The sequence below is a fragment of the Bos grunniens genome, chromosome 25 (assembly GCF_055505025.1).
Source record: "Bos grunniens cultivar Pamir isolate PY7600 chromosome 25, Bosgru_T2T1.0, whole genome shotgun sequence".
Classification (NCBI taxonomy): Eukaryota; Metazoa; Chordata; class Mammalia; order Artiodactyla; family Bovidae; genus Bos; species Bos grunniens.
In genome coordinates, this window is record NC_141189.1 from 21,630,969 (window position 1) to 21,654,207 (window position 23,239).

General features: G+C 43.7%; 2 protein-coding genes and 1 long non-coding RNA gene across 5 annotated transcripts in view; all 3 read left to right on the forward strand.

Moving 5' to 3' along the window:
* GGA2 (golgi associated, gamma adaptin ear containing, ARF binding protein 2) overlaps nucleotides 1–1,530 on the forward strand; it is a 41,226-nt gene extending 39,696 nt beyond the window's left edge. For both annotated transcript variants that reach the window (XM_086375321.1, XM_086375320.1), the window contains exon 17: nucleotides 430–1,530. In XM_086375321.1, coding sequence (XP_086231447.1) covers nucleotides 430–540 — 111 coding nt within the window. In that variant the 3' untranslated portion in view covers nucleotides 541–1,530. The remainder of the gene's footprint in view (nucleotides 1–429) is intronic.
* A 2,445-nt stretch (nucleotides 1,531–3,975) lies between these two features.
* LOC147345257 (uncharacterized) lies at nucleotides 3,976–5,053 on the forward strand. The gene is made up of 2 exons (XR_015154632.1): nucleotides 3,976–4,271; nucleotides 4,901–5,053. It is a non-coding gene; the product is annotated as an uncharacterized LOC147345257 (long non-coding RNA).
* A 9,849-nt stretch (nucleotides 5,054–14,902) lies between these two features.
* COG7 (component of oligomeric golgi complex 7) overlaps nucleotides 14,903–23,239 on the forward strand; it is a 90,180-nt gene continuing 81,843 nt past the window's right edge. For both annotated transcript variants that reach the window (XM_086375308.1, XM_086375309.1), the window contains exons 1-3: nucleotides 14,903–15,250; nucleotides 21,100–21,248; nucleotides 21,543–21,659. In XM_086375308.1, the coding sequence (XP_086231434.1) occupies nucleotides 15,082–15,250; nucleotides 21,100–21,248; nucleotides 21,543–21,659 (435 nt within the window). In that variant the 5' untranslated portion in view covers nucleotides 14,903–15,081. The remainder of the gene's footprint in view (nucleotides 15,251–21,099; nucleotides 21,249–21,542; nucleotides 21,660–23,239) is intronic.

Genomic DNA, 23,239 nt, shown 5'->3' on the forward strand with positions numbered 1-23,239 from the left:
AACTGCATTGAGGTCTTAGTTTGGTTGGGATGCTGGTGGAATGTCCCTTGCTGGAGTCTGTTTTCCTTTGGGGCTGATTGGAAGATCTGTGACCAGGTTGTCATAGCTGTGGACCAAGGGAGTGGTCCACACACTCTCTAGCTCCATGGAATCCTCTGGAAAGGTAAGGCCAGCCTGTCGTCTTAGCTGGTCTCCACCTCATGGCTGCTAAAGTGTGGGAAGACACCCAGGGTGTCTTCCTGGCTACCCCGTGTTTATAGTCCCAGAGGGTCGAGGCCAGGGTATGCCTGTCACCCAGGCATACCTAACTTGGGTGGAGTTAACATACACATACTGTTACTTGCTGACTGCTGAATGGGTAAAGGCTTTGACTCTGGGCCCATCTCCCTGTCACTCCCCACTAATTTAAGGTCTTTTATCTTTGCCCAGGAGCCCATCCGGTTACGGTATAAGCTGACATTCAACCAGGGTGGACAGCCTTTCAGCGAAGTAGGAGAAGTGAAAGACTTTCCGGACCTGGCAGTCTTGGGTGCAGCCTGACTCCTCCCAGGACAGAGCTTGCCGTTCACGCTTAGGCTAATGTTCCTTTTGCTGTCTAGATAGGACTGATCATGGTGATTTAGTGCATAGTGCCAAGAGTTCTGTCCTGACATCAGGCTCTGGATGCCAGCCTCCGACTTATTCTGCAGATGTGTGTGTGTGTGTGTGTGTGTGTGTGTGTGTTGCCAGGGGGCTCAAGGGGAGGGATGAAGGCAGTGTGGGAAATGCTAAAACATTTCTGATAACCATCTGCTGCGGTCATGTCTGGTTTTGCACGTTGGTGGACACTGATGTCCCTGCCTCAGGTTGGAGGTTTTATAAGCCAAAGTTGTCACTGTTGTTTTCCATGTATTATTATCTTTTCATTCATCCACTCTGTGCCTTGTCAGCCTCTGAAAGTCTTGGTTGCTCCCAGGCTGCTGTTCTCAGGGACCCATAAGGGACCTGGTGGTTCTTGGGGCAGAGTGTCTTCTGGGATGCTCTCTTCCAAGAAGGACCTCGTCTCCATTTCCATTAGCCAATGCTGCTTGCATGTGTCCCGGAAGACCTTCTGAATGGAACGCTTGTTGCACTGTGTCCTAGGCGAGGGGTTGCCACTGGACCAGAGGACCGCGCTTGGTGGGCCAGTCATGTCCTTTACCACTGTGCCTTAGAATCGCCTGTAGACAGACCCTGCAGGGCAGAGGGGAAAGCAGATCCCAGGCCTTATTCAGGCCTCAGGTTCCATGGGCTGGGCAGCCTGTCTGGACCCTTCCTCAGGACCCTCATCTCCATCCTCCTCCTCTTTCTCTGCAACCATTTACCCGGAACTCTTTGAAGGTGACACAATGCCAGTCGTTGTAAGTCATAACTGACAGGTTCACCCTGGCCTGCCGACTTCACAATCCACGGTGAAGAACTGTGATGCAAATGAGATACGAAAAGAGTTTAGCAATGATTCAAGTGGTGACTAAATCTAGAAAGTCATTGAATAAATACCTGTGTAACAAATATACTTTGTGGAGTTTTGAGTAAGTAGGAGATGCAATGCCCATTGCATTTGGAGATGATAGGCTAGAAGGGATTGCTCGTCTGTTGAAGTGAGGAAGACTTCCTGAAGAATGTGGAACCTTAAGAACTCTTTCAGGGAAGAGAAGCCCTGAAGATCTGAATGAAGCTGAAAGAGACGGATTTTTGTTACATTTTTGTCATGGTGTGAACAGAAAATTCCAGGCTTGTTACAGTTATTCCTTAGCACCTACTAGGTGCTAGCCTTTTTGTGCGTGTTTTCCAAGTCGTGCTTGGCCTGATGAGTGGAGAGAGCTAAGCCTGGCTAAGATGGCCCGATGTAGGATATGAGATCTGAGCAGCTCACCTGTCTGGGCAGGATTCCACTTCAGAAACTGCATGGCTTTTGGGGGGGCTCTTTGTCACAAAATTGGGTACTTTGTAGTCTGATCTTTTACTTCCTGCATATAACTGAAAATCTGCCAAGACTGTTGCGGATGGGAGCTGTAAAAAAAAATCAAGGTATGCTTGATGTGAAAACTCAAAACAGGTAAGTGATGGGGTGATTTCTTCATTTGTCATAACTCATAAGATTCATTTGACTCTAAAGTCTTATGATCAGATAGTCTTTAGAGCCTTTATAGGCTCAAGTTTATTTCATAAGGTCTTCTATACTGCCTATTGTAAAGACGATGCCTGGCTATGAAGAGCTTCCATCCAAAATGGGTAAATGAGACTGACAACATGAAAAGACCTTTATCCCATAGTTAAAAGGTAGAATTTCTGTGTGTGAACATACATCTGTTGCCTAGGAGACAGCTTGCCAGTGGTTCTCTGCTTGGGTGGAGTTGGACAGGGCAAGGGGGTGGGGGGTGGGTGTCCTGAAAGTGGCCAGCAGTGCCTTCTAATTCTGAAGTTCAGTGACCACTTAAGACATAGCCCTTATCCTTTATTCACTCAACTGGTAGTTGACTAGCTGCTGTTGGGAGACCCATCATGTGTCTGGCGGAGGTTTGACACTGATGACCCCGTGTTTCCCCTCTCCTGAACTCCTCCTCCCAGGATCCTGCTCATCCCTGTCTCTCGGCCTATCTCTGACTGTTCTTTTAGTCTTTCCTTTAAATGTGTTTGCAGAGGATTTAGTCCTGAGGGCTCTTCTGAGCATTCTGGGCAGTTCACCACTAGGCGGGTGGTAGACTTCTTGCTGACCTCAGGTCCGTGTTTCAGGCCGCCTAGTGGATGTCTTCATCTGGAGGTTCCCACTGTTGCCTCCAAGTGCTTAAAATGGAACACAGCCGCCTCCCTCTCTTTCTCTCTGTTCATTTATTTGAAAGCACCTTTCTAAGCCTTCATGGATTCTTGATTCCTGCTTCATCTCCATTCCTTCAGTACTGTTTTCTCATCTGGTCTGTTTCTTTTTTAAAAAATTTGTTTGGCCACACCATACAGCATGCAGGATCTTAGATCCCTGACCAGGGATCGAACCTGTGCCCAGTACATTGGAGGGGAAGGTCTTAACCACTGGACCGTCAGGGAGGTCCCCTCGTCTAGTCTATTTCTAAATAGTACCACATTTTGGCCTCCCTGCTGTATTGTCACCGCCTTGGTTTAGCTTTTTTTTTTTGGCACTACAGTAGCCTGCCTCTCAGTTCTCCTCTGAGCCATTATGCATTATCGTTGGCCACCATCAGATTTCTGATCTGGGTACCTGATCCCTGCTGAAAAATTCCAAACGGGTGGTCAGTGCTCTAAAAGTGTGTGCAGCTGAATTCAAGTTGCTTACTTGGGGCATTCAGTGCCCTCTGTAACTGTGTGCTCCCTACCCTTCTGGCATCATCTGTCAAGAATAGAGCACACTGCCAGAGCCACAGGAAAGTCCCTTCACAATGCCATGTTTTCTCATAATCTGACTACCACCTGCAGTTAACTCCTTTTATCTCCAATGAATTTAAGTTTGGGCTAAAATGCTGCTCCATCTGCAAGCCACTCTGGGAGGGTAGATGGGCTGTGGAGATAGTAAAGATTGAAAGAAGGATAAAAAACTTAAGACCAAACACATGAATACTAATTAAAAATGAGATAATGTAGATTAAGAGATCAAACATGAAAGGTTGAAAGCAAAGGTGATATTCTCATACAAATAGTATTTACTAAAGTGTTTATGGAGAAGGCAATGGCACCCCACTCCAGTACTCTTGCCTGGAAAATCCCATGGATGGAGGAGCCTGGTAGGCTGCAGTCCATGGGGTTGCTAGGAGTCAGACACGACTGAGCAAATTCACTTTCACTTTTCACTTTCATGCACTGGAGAAGGAAATGGCAGCCCACTCCAGTGTTCTTGCCTGGAGAATCCCAGGGACGGGGGAGCCTGGTGGGTTGCTGTCTATGGGGTCGCAGAGTCGGACACGACTGAAGCAACTTAGCAGCAGCAGCAAAGTGTTTATAAATCACAAATTCTTTAAATATATCTAATACAGAAGGTGCTTACTCAACCCCCAAATACAGAATATAGAATTCTGTCAACTAGTTTGTTTGGTTTTTATACTAAGAACACACACAATAGAGTGCTGGCCATGATTTGTGTTGTATTTTTTAAGAGGGAACACCTGACCTCTCACTGGGAAGAAGCGGAGTCAAGTAGATGAAGTAGGATGAGCCCGAAGTCCAGAGAGTTCGCCACATTTTCACTTTCAGCTGGCATGAAAAACTCCAGGCCTTCTGCCCCTTGCCCAGCGTGTTCCCGGGTATACCCTGTTCCCTCTGAGAAAGCGTGCATCTAAAAATGTGTAAACATTCTGCTGCTTTGACTTCTATTCTTGAATACATTATCCCATGGCTAGAGGTAATACTTTTCATACTGTTGAAAATACATACATAACATTACAAAATATATACATGTTGAAAATACATACATACATACATGCTGCATGGTGGCATGCTGCAGTCCATGGAGTCACAGAGAGTCAGACACAACTGAGCGACTGAACTAAAGTGAGGGGTAATACTTTTACTTTAGAAATTGAAAAACCTACTGTGGTGTTCAGGCTCCAGATAACATAGGTTTTTAAAGTTTGAGGTCTTCTGAAGCCCCAACAGTTTAATTTAATCACCCCCTAGTTGTAATTCTGTTCTTGAGCTTCATGTACTGCCTCTAGCCATGTGACCTGGGACAAGTAATTTGTCCTCTTCTGCTTCCTTCCTTGAAAAGAACACAACAGGATTGTTTTGAGAAGTGAGTTGTTATACATGAAGTGACTCCAATCCTGCATGGTAGTAAGCTAAGACTCATTTCATTTACTGTATGTTTGTCCCTCTGGTTTCTAGTACATGAACAGACTTGACTTATCCATAACTTTTTGTTTTTTTGCTGCAGCGTGGTACGCGGGATCTTAGTTCCCTAACCAGGGATTGAACCTGTGCTTCCTGCAGTGTAAGCTTGGAGTCTCAACCACTGGATCTTCACTGCCAGTGAAGTTCCCATACCTGAAATTTACCTCATGAAATAAATGTAAGCAAATATTTAAAATTTTGGCAGGGTTCAAATTAATACTGAAATGCAGTAAATATCAAGGATAGATAAAAATATTGGAAACCACATGCCTAAATCTAGCCAAAAGCAGAAAGCCATAACAATATACTCAGAAACTAATGAACACACTTCCTATAAAATACTCACTCAAATTTTGTAAACAAGGCTATGTAATTCTAAACTTTACAACCCTGAGACTCAAAGAACAAAGTTATGATTGCAGGCAAGGGGTATGGGGGAAGGGGTAGTTAGGGAGTTTAAGATGGACTTGTACACACTGTTAAAAAAAATTCCTTGAACTTTGCCTCATAAATTGTGCATGTTTCAATAAAAATTTCAAAAATTAGAAAAAATTAAAATTTATAATCCTGTCTCCAAAATCTGAAACAGATAACTGTTATTAGTTTATTCTTGTTTTTTGAGTGCATAACCAAAATACTAACTTTAAAGCTAGTGGCATATTGAAAGAATACACTTTGTAGAGCCTTTGGGAATGCAGTTAGCCACATTAATAATGCAAATGGACTATTTGATCATCTGAGTAGATGAAGAAATGGCATTTTCTCTCATTCATTGTTTATTCCTAATAGAATCAAACTACTAGCATCATGTTTAATAAGGAAATAACTACAGTGGCTTAAACACAGAGGCTTGTTTTCCTATTTAAAAGAAATCCAGAGGGCTTCCCTGGTGGTCCAGTGGTTAAGAATCATCCTTTCAATGTAGGGAAAACCAGATTGATCCCTGGTCTAGGAGGATCCCACATGCCCTGCAGCAATTAAGCCAGTGAGCCGAAACCCACGTGTTGCTAAGCTAAGAGCCAGGATATGTAGGAGTTTCTGCTGCAAAACCAAAAACACCCTTCTCCTCCATGTACATCAAGAGATTACTTCTAATCACAAAAGCAGACGTCTCAAGTTAATGATTTTAGTGCTTTTCTATGTATGGGAAAGGTGCCAGAGTCTGGACTCTGAAATAATTCCTGATACACATCTTGAGGACCAGTATCCTGTGTTTTTTTTTTTCTTTTCAACTCAGAATTCCCCTCAGGGTATACCATAGGGGCAGCTGCAGTGGTTGATGGCTTTATCACTGCAACATCCTTTGTTTATGGAAGTGGCAAGCGACATCCTTAGTCCACAGTGGTATAAGCATCACAAAGTTATTAGGGACCTAAGCTCCAACCAGTGCTAAGTCCACCACCCAAGGATGTACTCGACATTATGTTATGAGCTTTAGCTGCTGAAGTTCTAGGCAACAGAAAGGGAGTGGGGGGAGGAAGGAATAAAGGAAAACTTCTGACATTCTTAAGGTTTCCTGGAAGTTTTATGTGACATTTTAATTCACATCCTATTGGCTATTTAGTAACATGAGCTCACCTAGGCCACACCTAGGTGCAATTTATTTTTAATTCTCAATGTTAGCTTTTCAGAATTCAAACAGAAGGTGGAAAGTCTTCCCACCAGTCCTTCTAAGAGATACTATTACTAGTTTCTTGGAGATATTCTAGACATTTTTAAGCAAACGAACTGTCCATACTTTGCTTTTTTGTTGTTTAATGTAACTTGATGGCAAAGGAAGAAGCAGGTGGCAGAGGATGAGATGGTTAGATAGCATCACTGACTCAAGGGACATGAATTTGAGCAAACTCTGGGAGATAGTGGAGGACAGAGCTAGTAAACAATAGATGACTTGGTGATATTGCCATTATCAGCATGAACTGCTGAACAGAAAAAAAGAGTAGCCCCTGCTCGCCTCTCTTCTGACAGCAGATGGAATCAATCACATGTTGAAAGTGCTTTGTATTAAAACTGGCACATGAACTTCCTGATCACTTCCGTGTACCTCCAGCCTCTCCCTTCCACTGACCCCATTCCTGTGGGCAACAGAGGTTGAGATGGTTGGATGACATCACCAACTCAATGGACATGAGTCTGAGCAAACTCCGGGAGATAGTGAAGGACAGGAAGCCTGGTATGCTGCAGTCCATGGGGTCGCAAATAGACACGACCGAACAACAAAGACTGCTAAAGTCCGCCCTGCAGCATTCCCTTGCATGGGGGAGTGAAAAAAGGATGGGTTTTGGAGTCAGGTTCAGTTTCTAGTTTCTTGCCATCTTGGGCAAGTTGCTTAACAGCTAGGCCTCAGTTTTTATATTCCAAATGATAAAAATGTTAAAAATCTACTTCATAGTTTTTGGTGACTATTCAATAAAGTCAACAAAATACCAGACCTGATAGTTACCCTTTAAATGTGTGTGTGTGCGCTCAGTCGCATCCGACTCTTTGTGACCCCATGGACTGTAGCCTGCTAGGGTCCTCTGTCCATGGAATTTTCCAGTCAAAAAACGAGCAGGTTGCCATTTCCTACTCAAGGGATCTTCCCGACCCAGGGATCAAACTGGAGTCTCTAGTGTCTCCTGCATTTCACCTCAAATCGCCTCATCTAAGATTTCTCTTTTTTTAATTTACTACCTTAACTTGTGGTTACTTCCATTTTGTCACTATATTCATTTCAAAACCTCTCCTGCTCTAATGGAAACCAATGAAATTTTGCTAAGGATACTAATAACCTAATATTTTCAGAGACAGCAAAAAAGATTGCATTTAATAAAAGCTGACCATCTCTATATTAAGATTAGGGTCAGCTGCAGGAAATCAAAAAAACTTCACAGCGGCTTAAGCAATATTTAGATCTCTCTATTAGATTCCCAACACTCTTGAACAAAGTTGGATGACTTAACAGAAATTTATTGTCTGGCAGTTCTGGAGGCTAGAAATCTAAAATGAGGACGATGCTCTTCCTGAAACCAGTAGGAGAATCCTGGGGTCTGTGACAGTCTTTGGCCCTCCCTAGCTTGTAGCTGCATCACTGCAGTCTCTGCCTTCATGGTCACTTTGTGTTCTCCGTGTGTGTGTCTCCCACGACGGTCCTGTAAGGATACCGATCTTACTGGATTAAGGACTCACCCCACTTCGTATGATCTCATCTTAACTAGTTACATCTGCAATGACACCACTGCCAATTAAAGTCACATTTGGAAGGACTAGGGGTTAGGATTTGTACCTCTCCTGGGGGGTGGGGGTGGGGGGAGACACAATTCAATCCATACCACTTGCAAATTCAAGAACCGCAAAGGTAGTGGACCTAGGACTGGTGTGCAGTCCATGGTCAGGTACCTGCTGCTGCTAAGTCACTTCAGTCGTGTCCGACTCTGTGCGACCCCATAGATGGCAGCCCACCAGGCTCCCCAGTCCCTGGTATTCCCCAGGCAAGAACACTGGAGTGTGTTGCCATTTCCTTCTCCAGTGCATGAAAGTGAAAAGTGAAAGTGAGGTTGCTCAGTCATGTCTGACTCTTAGCAGCCTACCAGGCTCCTCCGTCCATGGGACTCTCCAGGCAAGAGTACTGGAGTGGGGTGCCATTGCCTTCTCCGGGTCAGGTACCTAGATGTCTTCAATCTTGTCCTGCCATGAGTGACTTCATTCCTAAGAACACTCAGTGAGCCTCAAGATAGGTCAATAGAAGTTACCCAATCTGAATAACAGAAAAAAACAAGAAAGATATATACAGCTGCAGAGATCTGTGAGACACAATTAGGTGTATGGTGACCAAATACACACCAACATATACATAATGGGAGTTCCCAAAGGACAAGCGAGAAAAAGGGGCAGAAAAGTTGGTTGAAGAAATAATATCCAAAGCCTTCCCAAATTTGCTGAAAAACATTACATGTACATAAAATTCAACAAGCTTCAAGTAGGATAAAGTCAAAGAAACCCAGACCTAGACAAAATGTAGCCAAACTTAAAAGCCAAAGATAAAATTGTGAAAGCCTTTAGAGAAAAATGACTTACCACATACAATAAGCTCATAATAGATCAAGAGCTGACTTCTCACTGGAAACAATAGAGAAGGCAGTGGGATGACATATTCAATGGTCTGAGTAGGAAAGAATTCTCTACCCAGCATTACTGTCTTTCAGAAATGAAGGTATAATAAAGATATACCCAACTAAAGGCAGATAATTTGATGCAAGCAGATTTGTCTTGTGAAAAAAGCTTTCTTGAAGTTCTTCAGGCTGAAATGAAGTGAACAGTAAGTCTACATGAAGAAGCAAAAAATACTGGTGAAGGTAATTTTAATTAAAAGACAATTGCACAAAACAATAATAAAAAATGTCTTGTGTTTATAACAAAGAAACATACTGTCTGTGGTAACAGCAGCTCCGCAGAGAGGGGAGGGAGTAGAAGGCTGAAGCAAGGTGGTGGTGGTTCACATTGCTCACTGAGACCCCATGAACTGCCACGTGCTGGGCTCCCCTGGCCTTCACCATCTCCTGGAATTTGCTCAAACTCATGTCCGTGGAGTCCATGATGCCTTCTAACCATCTCATCCTCTGTCGCCCTTCTACCCTCAATTTTTCCCAGCATCAATGTCTTCCAATGAGTCAGCTCTTCCCATCAGTTGGCCAAAATACTGGAGCTTCAGCTTCAGCACCAGTCCTTCCAGTGAATATTCAGGGTTGATTTCCTTTAGGATTGACTAGTTTGATCTCCTTGCAGTCCAAGGGACTCTCAGCAGTCTTTTACAGCATCACATTCGAAAGCATCAATTCTTCAGCACTCAGCCTTCATCATGGTCCAACTCTCACATTCACTACATGACTACTGGGAAAACCATAGCTTTGACTATATGGACCTTTTCTGGCAAAGTGGTGTCTCTGCTTTTTAATACACTGTCTAGGTTTTTCATAGCTATTCTTCCAAGGAGCAATCGTCTTTTAATTTCATGACTGTAGTCACTATCTGCATTGATTTTGGAGCCCAAGAAAATAAAATCTGTCACTGTTTTCATTTTTTCCCCATCTGTTTGCCTTGAAGTAATGGGACTGGATGCCATGATCTTAGATTTTTAAATGTTGAGTTTTAAGCCAGCTTTTTCACTCTCCTCTTTCACCCTCATCAAGAGGGTCTTTAGTTTCTCCTTGATTTCTGGAAAAATAAAATTAACAGACTTTAATAAAATCAACAAACTTTAGCTAGATAGACCACCAAGGGAAAAAAAGACAAATATTGCCAAAATCAAGAAATAAAGAGGGGCAGTTACTACCAATTCTACAGAAGTTAAAAAGGATTATAAAGGAATGTTACAATTTTTTGCCAAAAAATTTCACAGATTAGATGAAATGGACAAATTTGTAGAATTTCTCAACATACCAACTGATTTAAGAAGAAACAAAATCTTAATAGATCTATAACAAGTAAAGAAGTTGAATTAATAATTTAAAATATTCCCACAAAGAAAAGTCCAGGCCCAGATGGCTTCACTTTGAATTCTGTCAGCTATTTAAAGAAGAGACGTTATAATCTTTACAAACTCAGAAAATGGAGAAGGAAGGATCACATCCTTCTATGTGGATCATTCTATGAGACCAGTGATATCCTTAAACCAAAATTAGACGAAGATCACAAAATGATATTACTGGCTAACTTCCCCCATGAACATAGACATGAAAATCCTCAACAAAATGTTAGCAAAGCAAAGCTGGTAACATATAAAATTGTTATACCCCATGACCAAGTAGAATTTATCCCAGGAATGCAAGATTGGTTTACCATCCAAAAAACTACTGTTGTATACTTATACATCATATGAATAAAATAAAACCACACAATTTATAAAATACAATATTTTAACATACTGATGGAAAAATAGGAACAGAACGAAACTTCCTTGACTTAAAAAAAGGGCAACTATGAAAAACGTACAACTAGCATCGTACTTCATGGTTAAAGACTGGATGCTAAAGACAGATCCTTAAAAGGATGTCTGTTGCCACTTCTGTTCAACACTGCACTGAAGATTCTAACCAGCACATTTAGTAGATGGAAAAAAGAAAGACATCTAACCTGGAGAGAAAAAGGAAAATTTTTCATTTTTTCATGATTCTGTATGTGGACAAATCACACACACACAGAAAGACAAAAGAAAAGAAAGACAGTGCTAAGTCATGTCTGACTCACGCGACCCCATGGACTGTAGCCTGCCAGGCTCCTCTGTCCATGGGATTCTTCAGGCAAGAATACTGCAGTGGGTTGCCATTTCCTTCTCCAGGGGATTTTCCTAACCCAGGAATCGAACTCAGTTCTCCAGCATACATATAGACACACACAGACAGACACACACAAACTAGAACTGAATTTAGATGTTCAAGAGGTACAAGAGAATCATACAAAAGTCAAGTGTGTTTCTAACACAAGGAACAATATGAAAACCAAATTAAGAAAATTTCATTCACAGTAGTATTAACATGAATACTTTGGAATACATTTAGCAAAAGAAGTAGAAGACATTTACAATGTACAGTGTTTGACTACTATTGTTTCTACTAGGGGACAGCTGTAACGTGGACACATTTTTGGTTGTCACAGTTTGGGGGAGGGGATGCTATTGGCATCTAGTGAGTAAAGGCCAAGAATGCAGTTAAACATTTTACAATGCATCGGACAGCCCTCCACAACAAAAATTATCTGGTGCCAAATGTCAATAGCACCAAGTTTGAAAATTCTGCTCTAAATAAATGGAGAGGCATTTCATGTTCATGGATTTGAAGACTCAACCCTGTCAAGATGCCAGTTCTCAAATAGATCTATAAATTCAATATGATCTCTGTTCCAGCAACTTTTGGGGTAGAAATTGATAAGCTGATTATATGATGTATATGGAAATGCAAACGGTATGGAGTAGCAAAACAATTTTTTAAAAGAATAAAATGAGAGGACTAACATTACCAGATTTCAAAACTTATGTAAACTACAGAATCAAGACAGTTTGGTATTGGTATAAGAATAGGAGTATAGATGATGGAACAGAATTAAAGTGCAGAAACCCTTACATTTATGTCATTTGATTTTTGACAAAGATCTAAAGGCAATTCAGAGGAGAAGGAAAAGTCTATTCAACAAATGGTCCTGGGAGAGTTGGAGTTGTATGTGTGTGTCAGTCACTCAGTTGTGTCCAACTCTTCTCGAACCTGTGGACTGTAGCCTTCCAGGCTCCTCTGTCTATGGGATTTTCCAGGCAAGAATACTGGAGTGGATTGCCATTTCCTTCTCCAGGGGATCTTCCCGACCCAGGGATCAAACCTGGGTCTCCTGCATTGCAGGCAGGGAGAGTTGTATACCTGCATGCAAAAAAAAAAAAAAAAAAAGAAAAAAAGAACTTAGACCTTTACCTCATATCATACACAAAAAATGAATTCAAACTGGATCATAGATCTAAATGTAAGAGCTAAAATTTTTAAACTTCTAGAGAAAAATATATAAGTTTATGATTTCTGGTTAAGTGAAGATTTCTTACATATAATATCAGAAGTATAATTCATAAAATAGAAAAAGATAATGGAATTTATAAAAATTAAAAATGTATGCTCCTCAAAAGGCATCATTAAGAAAATGAAAAGACAAGCTATAGATTGAGAAAAAATATTTGCAAACCACACCTCTAATTCAGGAATTACATACAAAATACATAAATAGCTTTGCAGTTCAATAATATGAAGACAGACCTTCCCCAATAGCTCAGAGGTAAAGAATCTGCCTACAGTGCAGGAGACTCAGGAAGACAGGTTTCAATCCCCTGGTTAGGAAGATCCCCTGGAGGAGGACACAGCAATCCCTCCAGTAGTCTTGCCAGGAAAAGCCCATGGACAGAGGAGCCTGGCGGGCTACTGTCCATTGGGTCACACAGAGTCGGACACGACTGAAGCGACTGAGGATGCACGCAATATGAAGATGCTGCTACTGCTGCTGCTAAGTCGATTCAGTCATGTCCGACTCTGTGCGACCCCTGGACAGCAGCCCACCAGGCTCCCCTGTCCCTGGGATTCTCCAGGCAAGAACACTGGAGTGGGTTGCCATTTCCTTCTCCAATGCATGAAAGTGAAAAGTGAAAGTGAAGTCGCTAAGTCGTGCCGGACTCTTAGCGACCCCATGGACTGCAGCCTACCAGGCTCCTCCATCCATGGGATTTTCCAGGCAAGAGTACTGGAGTGGGGTGCCATTGCCTTCTCTGAATATGAAGATAAGCAATGCCAATTGAAAATGGGCAAAAATTTTGAAAATATATTTCATCAAAGAAGAGGTAAGAACTGCTAATAAGCACATGAAAAGGTGTTCAATATCATTAGCTATTAGGGAAATGCAAATTAAGGCAACAAAGACTTACCACTACATACCAAATGTAACTGGAACCCTCATACCTCATTGACTGTAATGTAAAGTGGTATGGGGGATAAGTTTGGCAGTTTCTTTAAAAATTAAACATAAATCTATCTTACCACTTAGTTCCACACCTAGGAATCTATTCAAAAGAAATGAAAACATGTCCATACAAAGACATATAGTGAATGTTCACAGCAGCATTATTTCTAATAGCCTTATTTGACTGACTTCCAGGTCTTAGTTGTCATATATGGGATCTAATTCCCTGACCAGGGATTGAACCCCGGACCCCCTGCATTGGGAGCACAAAGTCTTAGCCACTGGACTGCCAGGGAAACCCCTCTAATAGCCTTAAACTAGAAACAGCATAAATGTCCATCTACTAGTGCATGAATAAGCAAAATACGTCATATCCACACAATGAAATACAACTCAGCAACGTAAGGGAACAAACTTTATGGTTGGTGAAAGAAGCCAGATGCAGAAGACTACATAGTGCATGATTTCATGTGTCTGAAATGTCCAGAAAAGGTAAATTTGTAGAGTCAGAAAGCACATCAGTGGCTTCCTGGGACTTGGGGGTGGGAGCAGAGATTAAGTGCAAACAAGCAGGGAGGAATTTTTTGGCTGATGGAAATGTTCTTGTGAAGGTACCCCACCTTGTTAAATTTGCTAAAAATCGTTGGATTGTATATTTGAAGTGAGTGAACTGTATGCCCTGTAAGTTATTAATCAATAAAGCTGGGGGTTTTTTTGTTTTGTTTTGTTTTGAACTTCAGCTCCTCGGGGAGGAGAGGGGCATACGGCAATTACAGGCACCCAAGTCTTCTGAGCATGCCGCGGGACTACATCAGTTTGCTTCTACCAGGTGAGCGTATTATCTTTCCTATTAATAATTTGTGGATTTAGGTTCTTAACTATATAGTCTTCAGGAACTACTGTATGCACTGAATTGGAGTATGCCTGGATGAGAACAGATAAATGGCAAAATTAAGCACAGTGTAACCAAAGGATGCTTTTATTTGCTTTTTAAATTTTGAATCCTATGACAAAGGAGGCCTTCCCAGATATCTCTTTCCCGAGGTATTACATTGCTTTAAGCTAGAGGAAACAGGACCGAATGGCGAATTCCAGAGTTTTGTGTCTCAGGCCACGGACAGGAGGCCACCGTGGCTACAACAGTGAGACAGGAGCTGGAAGCGTGGTGGGCAGAGACCAGGTCATGTAAATTCGTCTGCCCGCTTTGGGAAGGCACTGAAGGACGGCAAAGAATTCAGGTTTCAGTAGTAGGCTGGCCTGAGTTCAAATCCCACTGCGCTACATTCTAGCTACGTGATACTGAACAACTTGCTTAACTGCCTCAGTTCTTCCACTTTAATTTGGGGGAGAACAATAGCACTGAAAGGATTGTGAGGACTAAGTGTGCTAATAAAAGTAAGGGCTTAAGAGTAAAGCACGTATTTAAGCGCCCAGCCGGCATTTAAATTAGCAGAGGAGGAGGGACGCTCCTCCGGTTGGACGCTCGCAGCCCGTCGCATATCCCGGAACGCCTGCAATCACTATAGTAACGGCTACCTACTTCCGGAAGAAGTACGGCGCGCGGCGAGGGTCAATCTCGGGCGTACACATCAGCGCGCTGATCCAGAGGCTGTGGAGGGGTCTGTCTCCGGCGCGGTCGGTCCCCGCCCGCTGCTTCCCAGGCTGCCGCGGGTGCTCTCGCAGAGCTGCCTGCTTCTGCAGCCGAGTGGCCGCCCGGAGCCAGGTCTTCAGGCTTGGACGCCGAGCTGCGACGGTGCAGCCATGGACTTCTCCAAGTTCCTGGCGGAAGACTTCGACGTGAAGGAGTGGATCAACGCGGCCTTCAGGGCTGGCCCCAAGGAGGCGGCGGCCGGGAAGGCGGACAGCCACGCAGCCACCCTGGTGATGAAGCTGCAGCTGTTCATCCAAGAGGTGAACCACGCCGTGGAGGGTGAGCGGCCTGGCAGAGCTCCCTGACGGGTCCGGGGTCTGCGGGGGTGCACGTAGTGGGCAGTGAATGTCAGCGCCTCGCATGGAGAGCGAGCGAGCCCGGGTCTGGTTCTCGCACAGTCCTCGTGGGGACATCCAGGTCTCAACCCCGCTGTTCGTCTCTCTGCAACACTTGCAGATTTGGGATCTTGCTTTCCACTTTCGGCAGTGCTGTCAAGTTACCTTTTAAAACTTGAGTGAATTTTAAGAAGGTGAAATAACTGGTCAACTGATTCTTAGATTTGGCAAAAAGCATATAGAAGATGTATAGGGAAGACATTGTTTTAATGGATAAAAAAAAATGATCTTGTTACCTGTAGTTGATTTGCAATGTTGTGTTAATGTCTACTGTACAGTAAAGTGATTCAGTTATATATGTTATATATATGTATTCAGTAAGCTGAAACTCCAATCCTTTTGCCACCTGATGCGAAGAGCTGACTCGTTTGAAAAGACCCTGATGCTGGGAAAGATTGAAGGCGAGAGGAGAAGGGGGCGACAGAGGATGAGATGGTTGGATGGTATCACTGACTCAATAGACATGAGTTAGAGTAAACTCCAGGAGTTGGTGATGGACAGGGAGGCCTGGCATCCTGCTTCCATGGGGTTGCAAAGAGCTAGACACAACTGATCGACTGAACTGACTGACTGACTGTATATACTTACATATATGCATTCTTTATCACATTCTTTTCCATTATGGTTTGTCACAGCATATTGAATATAGATCATTTCCTGTGCTGTACACCAAGTAGGAATTTGTTTATCCATTCTATATATAATAGTCTGCGTCTGCTAAGTTCAGACTCCCACTCCATCCTTCCCCCACACCCCTCTTATAGTGGATCTCTGTGTCAGTGAGGAAGATGGGCTGTCCTGATTGGAGACTTTTTTTTTTCCTTCCATTTTTGGCTGTGCTGGGTCTTTGTTGCTGCACTCGGACTTTCTCTAGTTGTAGAGAGTGGAGGGCTACTCTCTAGTTGCTGTTTGTGGTCTCATTGTGGTGTTTCTCTTGCTTTAGAGCTCAGGATCTAGGATTCACGGGCTCAGTAGTTGTGACATATGAGCTTGGTTGCTCTGCAGCATGTGGGGATTTTCCTGGACCAGGGATTGAACCAGTGTCCTGTGCATTGGCAGGTGGATTCTTAACCACTGGACCACCAGGGAAGTCCTAATGGGAGACTTTAAAGTATCAAATTAACTAACCAGAATAGTGAATTATAAAAAAAAAAAAATACACACCAGAGTTAATAATAATTTCATGTATCTACTGTGTACCTGTCAAGAAATGAGCACTGGGGGTGAAAAGTTTATCTTTCTGGAGTTTGCTGCCTTGTGGGGAAGACATGTGAACAATTTAATTACAATAAAGGGTAGATTTACTGAGAACAGAACTGGAAGCTGAGAGCTAGATGAAGGCAGCAATTGTCTCTTGCCTGGGAGGTTCATAAAGGGCTCCCTGTGTTAGGCTTTGAAGGAAGGCTTCACAGGGCAAAGATGAGGAAGACATTGTGCTTAGTCTCTCAGTTGTGTCTGACTCTTTGCGAGCCCATGGACTGTTATCACCCACCAGGCTCCTCTGTCCATGGGATTCTCCAGGGAAGAATACTGGAGTGGGTTGCCATTCCCTTCTCCAGAGGATCTTCCTGACCCAGGGATCAAAGCCAGGTCTGCATTGCAAGCAGATTCTTTACTGTATGAGCTACAGGGAAGTTCAGGGAGGATTTTAATAATAATGATATGATGGCAAATATCTGAGTCCTTAGTATATGTCAGGCACTGTTTTAAGGGCTTTGTATGTACTTCTGTAAAAAGAGCTACTTAATACTTAGTAATCCGTGGTCTTTTTAAAACAAATTATTTTAATTACTTTATTTGGCTGCACCGGTGTTTAGTTGTGGCATGAGGGGTCTTCAGTCTTCATTAGGGCCTGTGGGATCTTTAGCTGTGGCATTCAAACTGTTTGTTGCAGCATGCAGGATCTAGTTACCCGACCAGGGATTGAACCTGGGCCCTCTGCATTGGGAGCACAGAGTCTTAGCAACTGAACCACCAGAGTATTCCCTTGGATAGCCTTACGCTATCATAGACACAGCATAAATGTCCATCAACTGGTGAGTGGATAAACAAAATATGCAATAGCACTCAGCAACATAAGGGAACAAGCTTTATCCTTGGTGAAAGAAGCAAGATGCAGAAGAGTACATAGTGCATGATTTCGTATGTCTGAAATGTCCAGAAAAGGTAAATTTGTAGAGACAGAAAGCAAATTAGTGGTTTCCCAGGGCTTGGGGTGGAAGCAGAGATTAAGTGCCAAGTGGCAGGAAGGAGTTTTTTGGCTGATGTCAGTGTTCTTGTGGAGATAACACACCTTGTTAAATTTGCTAAAAATCATTGAGTTGTATATTTGAAGTGAATGAATTATATGCCAGTAAGTTATTCATCAGTAAAGCTGTTTTTAAAAAGCTTTAGCTTGTTGGGGGGGAGAGGGGCATATCATAGAGGCTCCCAGACTTAATGTCCTACAGCTCTTGGGACAGCCCTGTGCAATGAAGAAGTGTCCTGGAGAAAATGTTAATAGTGCTGCCCCCTCCCCCAGCATGATTATCTTATTTAAACATGGCAGTAATCCTTAGAGGTAGGCACAGTTATTATTCCCACTTTATAGTTGTAGAAACTGCAGCTGAAGGTAGTAACTTGCCCAGCATCATATTGCTAATGAATGGGGAGACTGGATTTGAACCCAAGCGACTGGTTCCAGATCCCAGGCTCTTATCCATTATACTTTACTACCTCTTTGGTATTAAAGGGAGAGGGAACACTTGTAGAGGCAGGAGGGTATAAAGAGACCTACCCAGTCCAGAGAAAAGTGAGAAGTTCAAATAGAGCTTCATCAGTAGCATCAATGAATATTAGTCCTTATTGTTATTATTATTGGAGGATTACACTTCCATGAGGGGGAATTTCCACTGGAAATAAGGTAGAAAAGTAGATTAGGATCAGACTGTGAAAGGCCTTTCTGGCTATCCTGAAGGTTTGGTTTTCATCCTATAGGCCAGGGGTTCTCAACCCCTGGGAACTATTAGGAACCGGGCCACAGGAGGTGAGCGGTGGGCAAGAGAGGGAAGTTCCATCTGTAATTTACAGCCACCTCCTGTTGCTCACTTTTATAGGAAGCTCCACTTCCTGCTCAAGGAACTCAATAAATTCAATGCTCTTGAATCATCCCAGAATCATCCCCGAATCATCCCCAAACCATCCCCTGCCCCGCCCCTTTCCAGCTTCCCAGGTCCTTGGAAATTATGGTCCCTGGTGCCAAAAATGTTGGGGACCACTTCTGTAGGTAGTGAGAAGCCATAGAAGGTTTAAAGCTTTATTTTTAGGGACAATGAGACAAGGTCCCAAGTCTGTGGTGAGAAGAAGTTATTGCAGAGGTTGAAACTGGAGTTGTTGAGGATCCCTAATAGGGAGGATTGATTCATTATTCAGTCAGCAAATATTTTTTGGGCACAAGCTATTCTTCAGGGTCCAGAGATGCAGTGTTAAACAAGATCCATTCTTAGGTTGGAAACGTTGGCAGGGGCCAGATCATGCATTTACTGTCACATTAAAGAGTCTGGATTTGATTTAAAATGTGTGTAGTGGGAAGGTACTGGAGGATTTTTAAGCAGGACAATGAGATGATTTAAGTTGGCATTCAGGAGACCATTGCTCTAGTCCAGAAGAGAGGTGACCGTGGCTTCACTTGGGTTTCTGGCAGTAGAGATGGGGAGAGACGGGTAGCTTTAAGGTATTTTCAGAAGAAGGGAGAACTTGCTGATGGATTGGAATGAGGGATAAGGGGAAAAAAATCAAGAATGATGGCAGATCCTTGTTCTGAGCAACCGTGAATGGAGGTGCCAAACGTGCCACAATGCTGCGGGAATTTGTAGTGAAATTCCAAACAGCCATTGCCTAGATTCTGCAGTGAGCAGTGGCTAGTCTTGCTTTATTGCAAATCTGTCCATCCCTCTATCCATCCATCCATCTTATTTTTTGATGTATTTAAAAATAAATTGCAGATATCAGTACGCTTCGCCCTTTAAACATTTCATTTAGAACCCTAAACATTATAGAGTTCAGTTCTTGTTTATAGCTCTTTTTTTTTCGCTAGATAATATTTATGTAAGGTGGAATGCTGCTAAGTCACTTCAGTTGTGTCTGACTCTGTGTGACCCCACAGACGGCAGCCCACCAGGCTCCTCTGTCCCTGGGATTCTCCAGGCAAGATTACTGGAGTAGGTTGCCATTTCCCTCTCCAATGCATGAAAGTGAAAAGTGAAAGTGAAGTCGCTCAGTCGTGCCAGACTCTTAGCGACCCCATGGACTGCAGCCTACCAGGCTCCTCCGTCCGTGGGATTTTCCAGGCAAGAGTACTGGAGTGGGTTGCCATTGCCTTGGAGGGACCTTATCTGATCCGTTTGATGGGTTTTGACAGGTGTGTACAGCTAATGCAACTCACCCCCCATCAAGACGTAGAAGGTTACCATCACCTTAGGCGGTCTCCTAGTCCCACCTCTGATGGAGATTTGGCCCTTACCCTTCCAGAGGCATCCACAGGAGGTGACAGTTTTAAAATAGATTCTAGAAAGAACTAAATTTGAGGGTGCTGTGGAGAGGTGGAGGGGGAAGAAGTTCACAGGGAACCAATCAGACCTGAAGAGTGACTCTGAGGTTTAGCAGGCAAGGGGCCAGGCCAGGGCCATAACAGCCTGTTAAAAATCAGGAAATCTCTGTGCTTTGACGAAATCTTTGTGTGTTCTGCCTATGTTTTGTTAGTCATAAAACTTTACTTAAGGTCAGTGCTGGAGACAGAATGTTGTTTTATGGCAGAGCGGGGTGAACAGGTTCTTAAAGTGTGTTTTCTATGTTAAAGTTCCATTCAATGTACCGGTACCAGGAGCAGAAGGCTCTGAACTTCTTTGGTTGATTCCCTGGTGAATTCCTCTTTAAAGGACTAAAGGATTATGCCTTTTCCAGATAACACCTCCTGATCTGTGAGGATTTTCAGATTTTATTCTACACTTGGGATGTCTGTTAAAAAAAAAAAAAAATACAGGTTCCTTGATCTCCTACCAGGATTCCTAAATAAGAATCTCTGGCAGGTGACCCAGGGACCTGCATTTTAACTGCATTCCGACTGTTACCAATGGTCTGTGGACTGCATTTTGAAGAAAACATGGAAGCAGACGTTGGGTCCAGACACTCCTTGGCTCAGCTCTGTGAAATCTTGGGCAAGTTACTTAACCTCTCTGAGCATTAGTTTTCTCATCTGTAAGAGGCAGCTGCTAATGACTGCTGTGTATGTTAAATGATGTATGGAAAGCTTGGGGTGCAGAGCTGGCATTCACCAGTGTCAGATTCCTCCCTTCTCCTTCCTGGAAAAGAGCGTTTCACATTAATTCCCTGCCTGTCCAGTGGTTAGGACTCTCTGCTTTCACTACTGGGTGGGGGGGGCCTGGGTTCATCGGGGAATTAAGATCTTGTAAGCAGCGTGGCACAACCAAAAAAAAAAAAAAAAAGTTGCACTTTAACTCAGTGGTGGTGGGTCAGGTTGATGGTTTATTAGGGCTTTTACCATCATCCTGGGGAAGACAGGGTCCCAGCAGAGACCAGCTCCCCCCATGCGCCCCCCGCCCCCAACACAGGCTCAGAAAACCGCGTGGCTCATAGAGCCTTAGGGAAGATTTGCTTCCTGTCGTCTGATTTATTCATATTGTTCACTGGTGAGTGGTCTGGTGTTCACCTTTGGTTCTTGGATTTTCACTGCAGAAACAAGTCACCAGGCCCTCCAGAACATGCCCAAAGTGCTCCGTGATATCGAAGCCCTTAAACAGGAGGCGTCTTTTCTGAAAGAACAAATGATTCTTGTCAAGGAGGACATTAAAAAGTTTGAACAGGACACATCTCAGTCGATGCAGGTATTTTGGTTCCTAATTGTTGACTCTTGTTTTTGGAAGATGTTTACCTTCCCAGCAGGAGGCCCCCCCTCAGAATTCTGCCAAACACTCAGACTACTGTTTTGTTTAGCACTTTTAGCTTATTCATCTCTTCAGCATCACTGAACGTTTAACCATGCGATCAGTGTCGTGCGGGGTACAGAGTTCCCTAAGGCAGGACCGTATCATGATACTTAGGTTTCGAGTTACTTGTGGAAGGCGGAGAAAATGGAACTGCAGCTTCCTTAGTGTCTGAAACCCTCATCTGTCTTCTAGGTGTTGGTAGAAATCGACCAGGTCAAGTCCAGAATGCAGCTTGCCGCAGAATCTCTTCAAGAAGCCGACAAATGGAGCACGTTGAGTGCTGATATCGAGGAGACTTTTAAGACTCAGGTAGGTTTCTTGTTTAGCGGATGCTGTATTGTTTTGTTGTTGTTAGGCTTCCCTGGTGGCTCAGATGGTAAAGAATATGCCTGCCAAGCAGGAGACTTGGGTTCGGTCCCTGGGTTGGGAAGATCCCCTGGAGAAGAGAATGGCAACCCACTCCAGTATTCTTGCCTGGAGAATTCCATGGACAGAGGAGCCTGGTGGGCTACGGTCCACGAAGTTGCAAAGAGTCGGACAGGATTTAGCAATTGAACAGCAGCAACAAAGCTAACAGTTACATCTTGTTATTTTCTCTTCCCAACCCTCTTGATATTCAGAACTCACTGCCCATAAGACCCAAAGCATCTAGCTGAACTCTCCCAGGCTCTTAAAAAACAGAATTTACTGTTTCTGGCCAAAGCCACTCTCCACTTGCTCCACTGCCCCTCTCTTGGGTTAACGCTTCCTTTTCTGTCCAGGTTTACCTACCTGGAAACCTAGCGGCCCTTCACTGCCCCCTTCTCCCTGCCCCTCCTCTCTTTCTCTTCTGTCGTCTGTTCTTTCTGTCCCTCTGGCGCCGCCTGGTGTCGTTTTGTCGTCATTTTGCTCCTAGACCGTTTCAGCAACCGTCCACTCGCCTCCTTGCCATCAAGGCCCTCCCCGATCCCAGGTTATCCGCCCCCGACCCCACGCGTCCAGGGCATCTTCTAAAGCACAGATTGTCATGTGGCATTTCCCTGTCCCTCACACCCCCAACCCACCCCATCTTAACCTCTACCAACTTCTCGTTTTCCGTCTGATAAATTCTACGCCCCCTACAGGGCACAACCTGTCCTTCCCCACAGGGCTCTGGGTGCCTGTGTTTACAGCTGTTCCTCTGGCCACTCCCTCTGTGTGAGTTCAGCCTCTGCCTGCTCCAGACTGTGAACACCCCGTCCCTTTTCATGCCTGAGCTGTCCCCCCTCTACTTTTCTTTATAGGACCGTAGCCTCCGCTTGTCCCTCAAGGCAGTTAAGTGTCACCTCCTTTTACATCTCTCCTTGCTGGCTCCTGGCCTCTCCAGTGAGTGGAACTCATGGTCCCCTCCCATGTGCTCCTGTGACCCTTGAGCCAACCTCTCTTTATTTTATCTAGTGGCCACCCCACACATGATGTGGGGTCTTAGTTCCCTGACCAAGGTCAGACCCGCACCCCCTGCATTGAAAGTGTGGAGTCTTAACCACAGGACCACCAGGGAAGCCCGTGAGCCATCCTCCTAAAGTGTCTCATAATCTTTCTCCCCCAAGTCATTCATTGCGCATTCAGGGCCTGCACTGTGACCTTCCTTGTCTTTTTGTCTCAACCATCTTTAAGACGGTGTCTGAGGCATCATGGGCACCTGTCGAACACTGCAATGAAATACATTTCCTTACTCTCTTCATTCTTTTTTTAAATAGAGTTTAGTTTTCTATTTATAAACATAACTTATGTGTGTCTTACAAGATTTGGAAAATTGAGAAAAATGCAAGGAAGAAAACAGAATATCCTGTGCCCTTAGTATTTTTTTTTTTTAATGTCTGTTAGGTATTTTTCTAGATGTTTGTAAAAATCTATACTTTTGTACTATC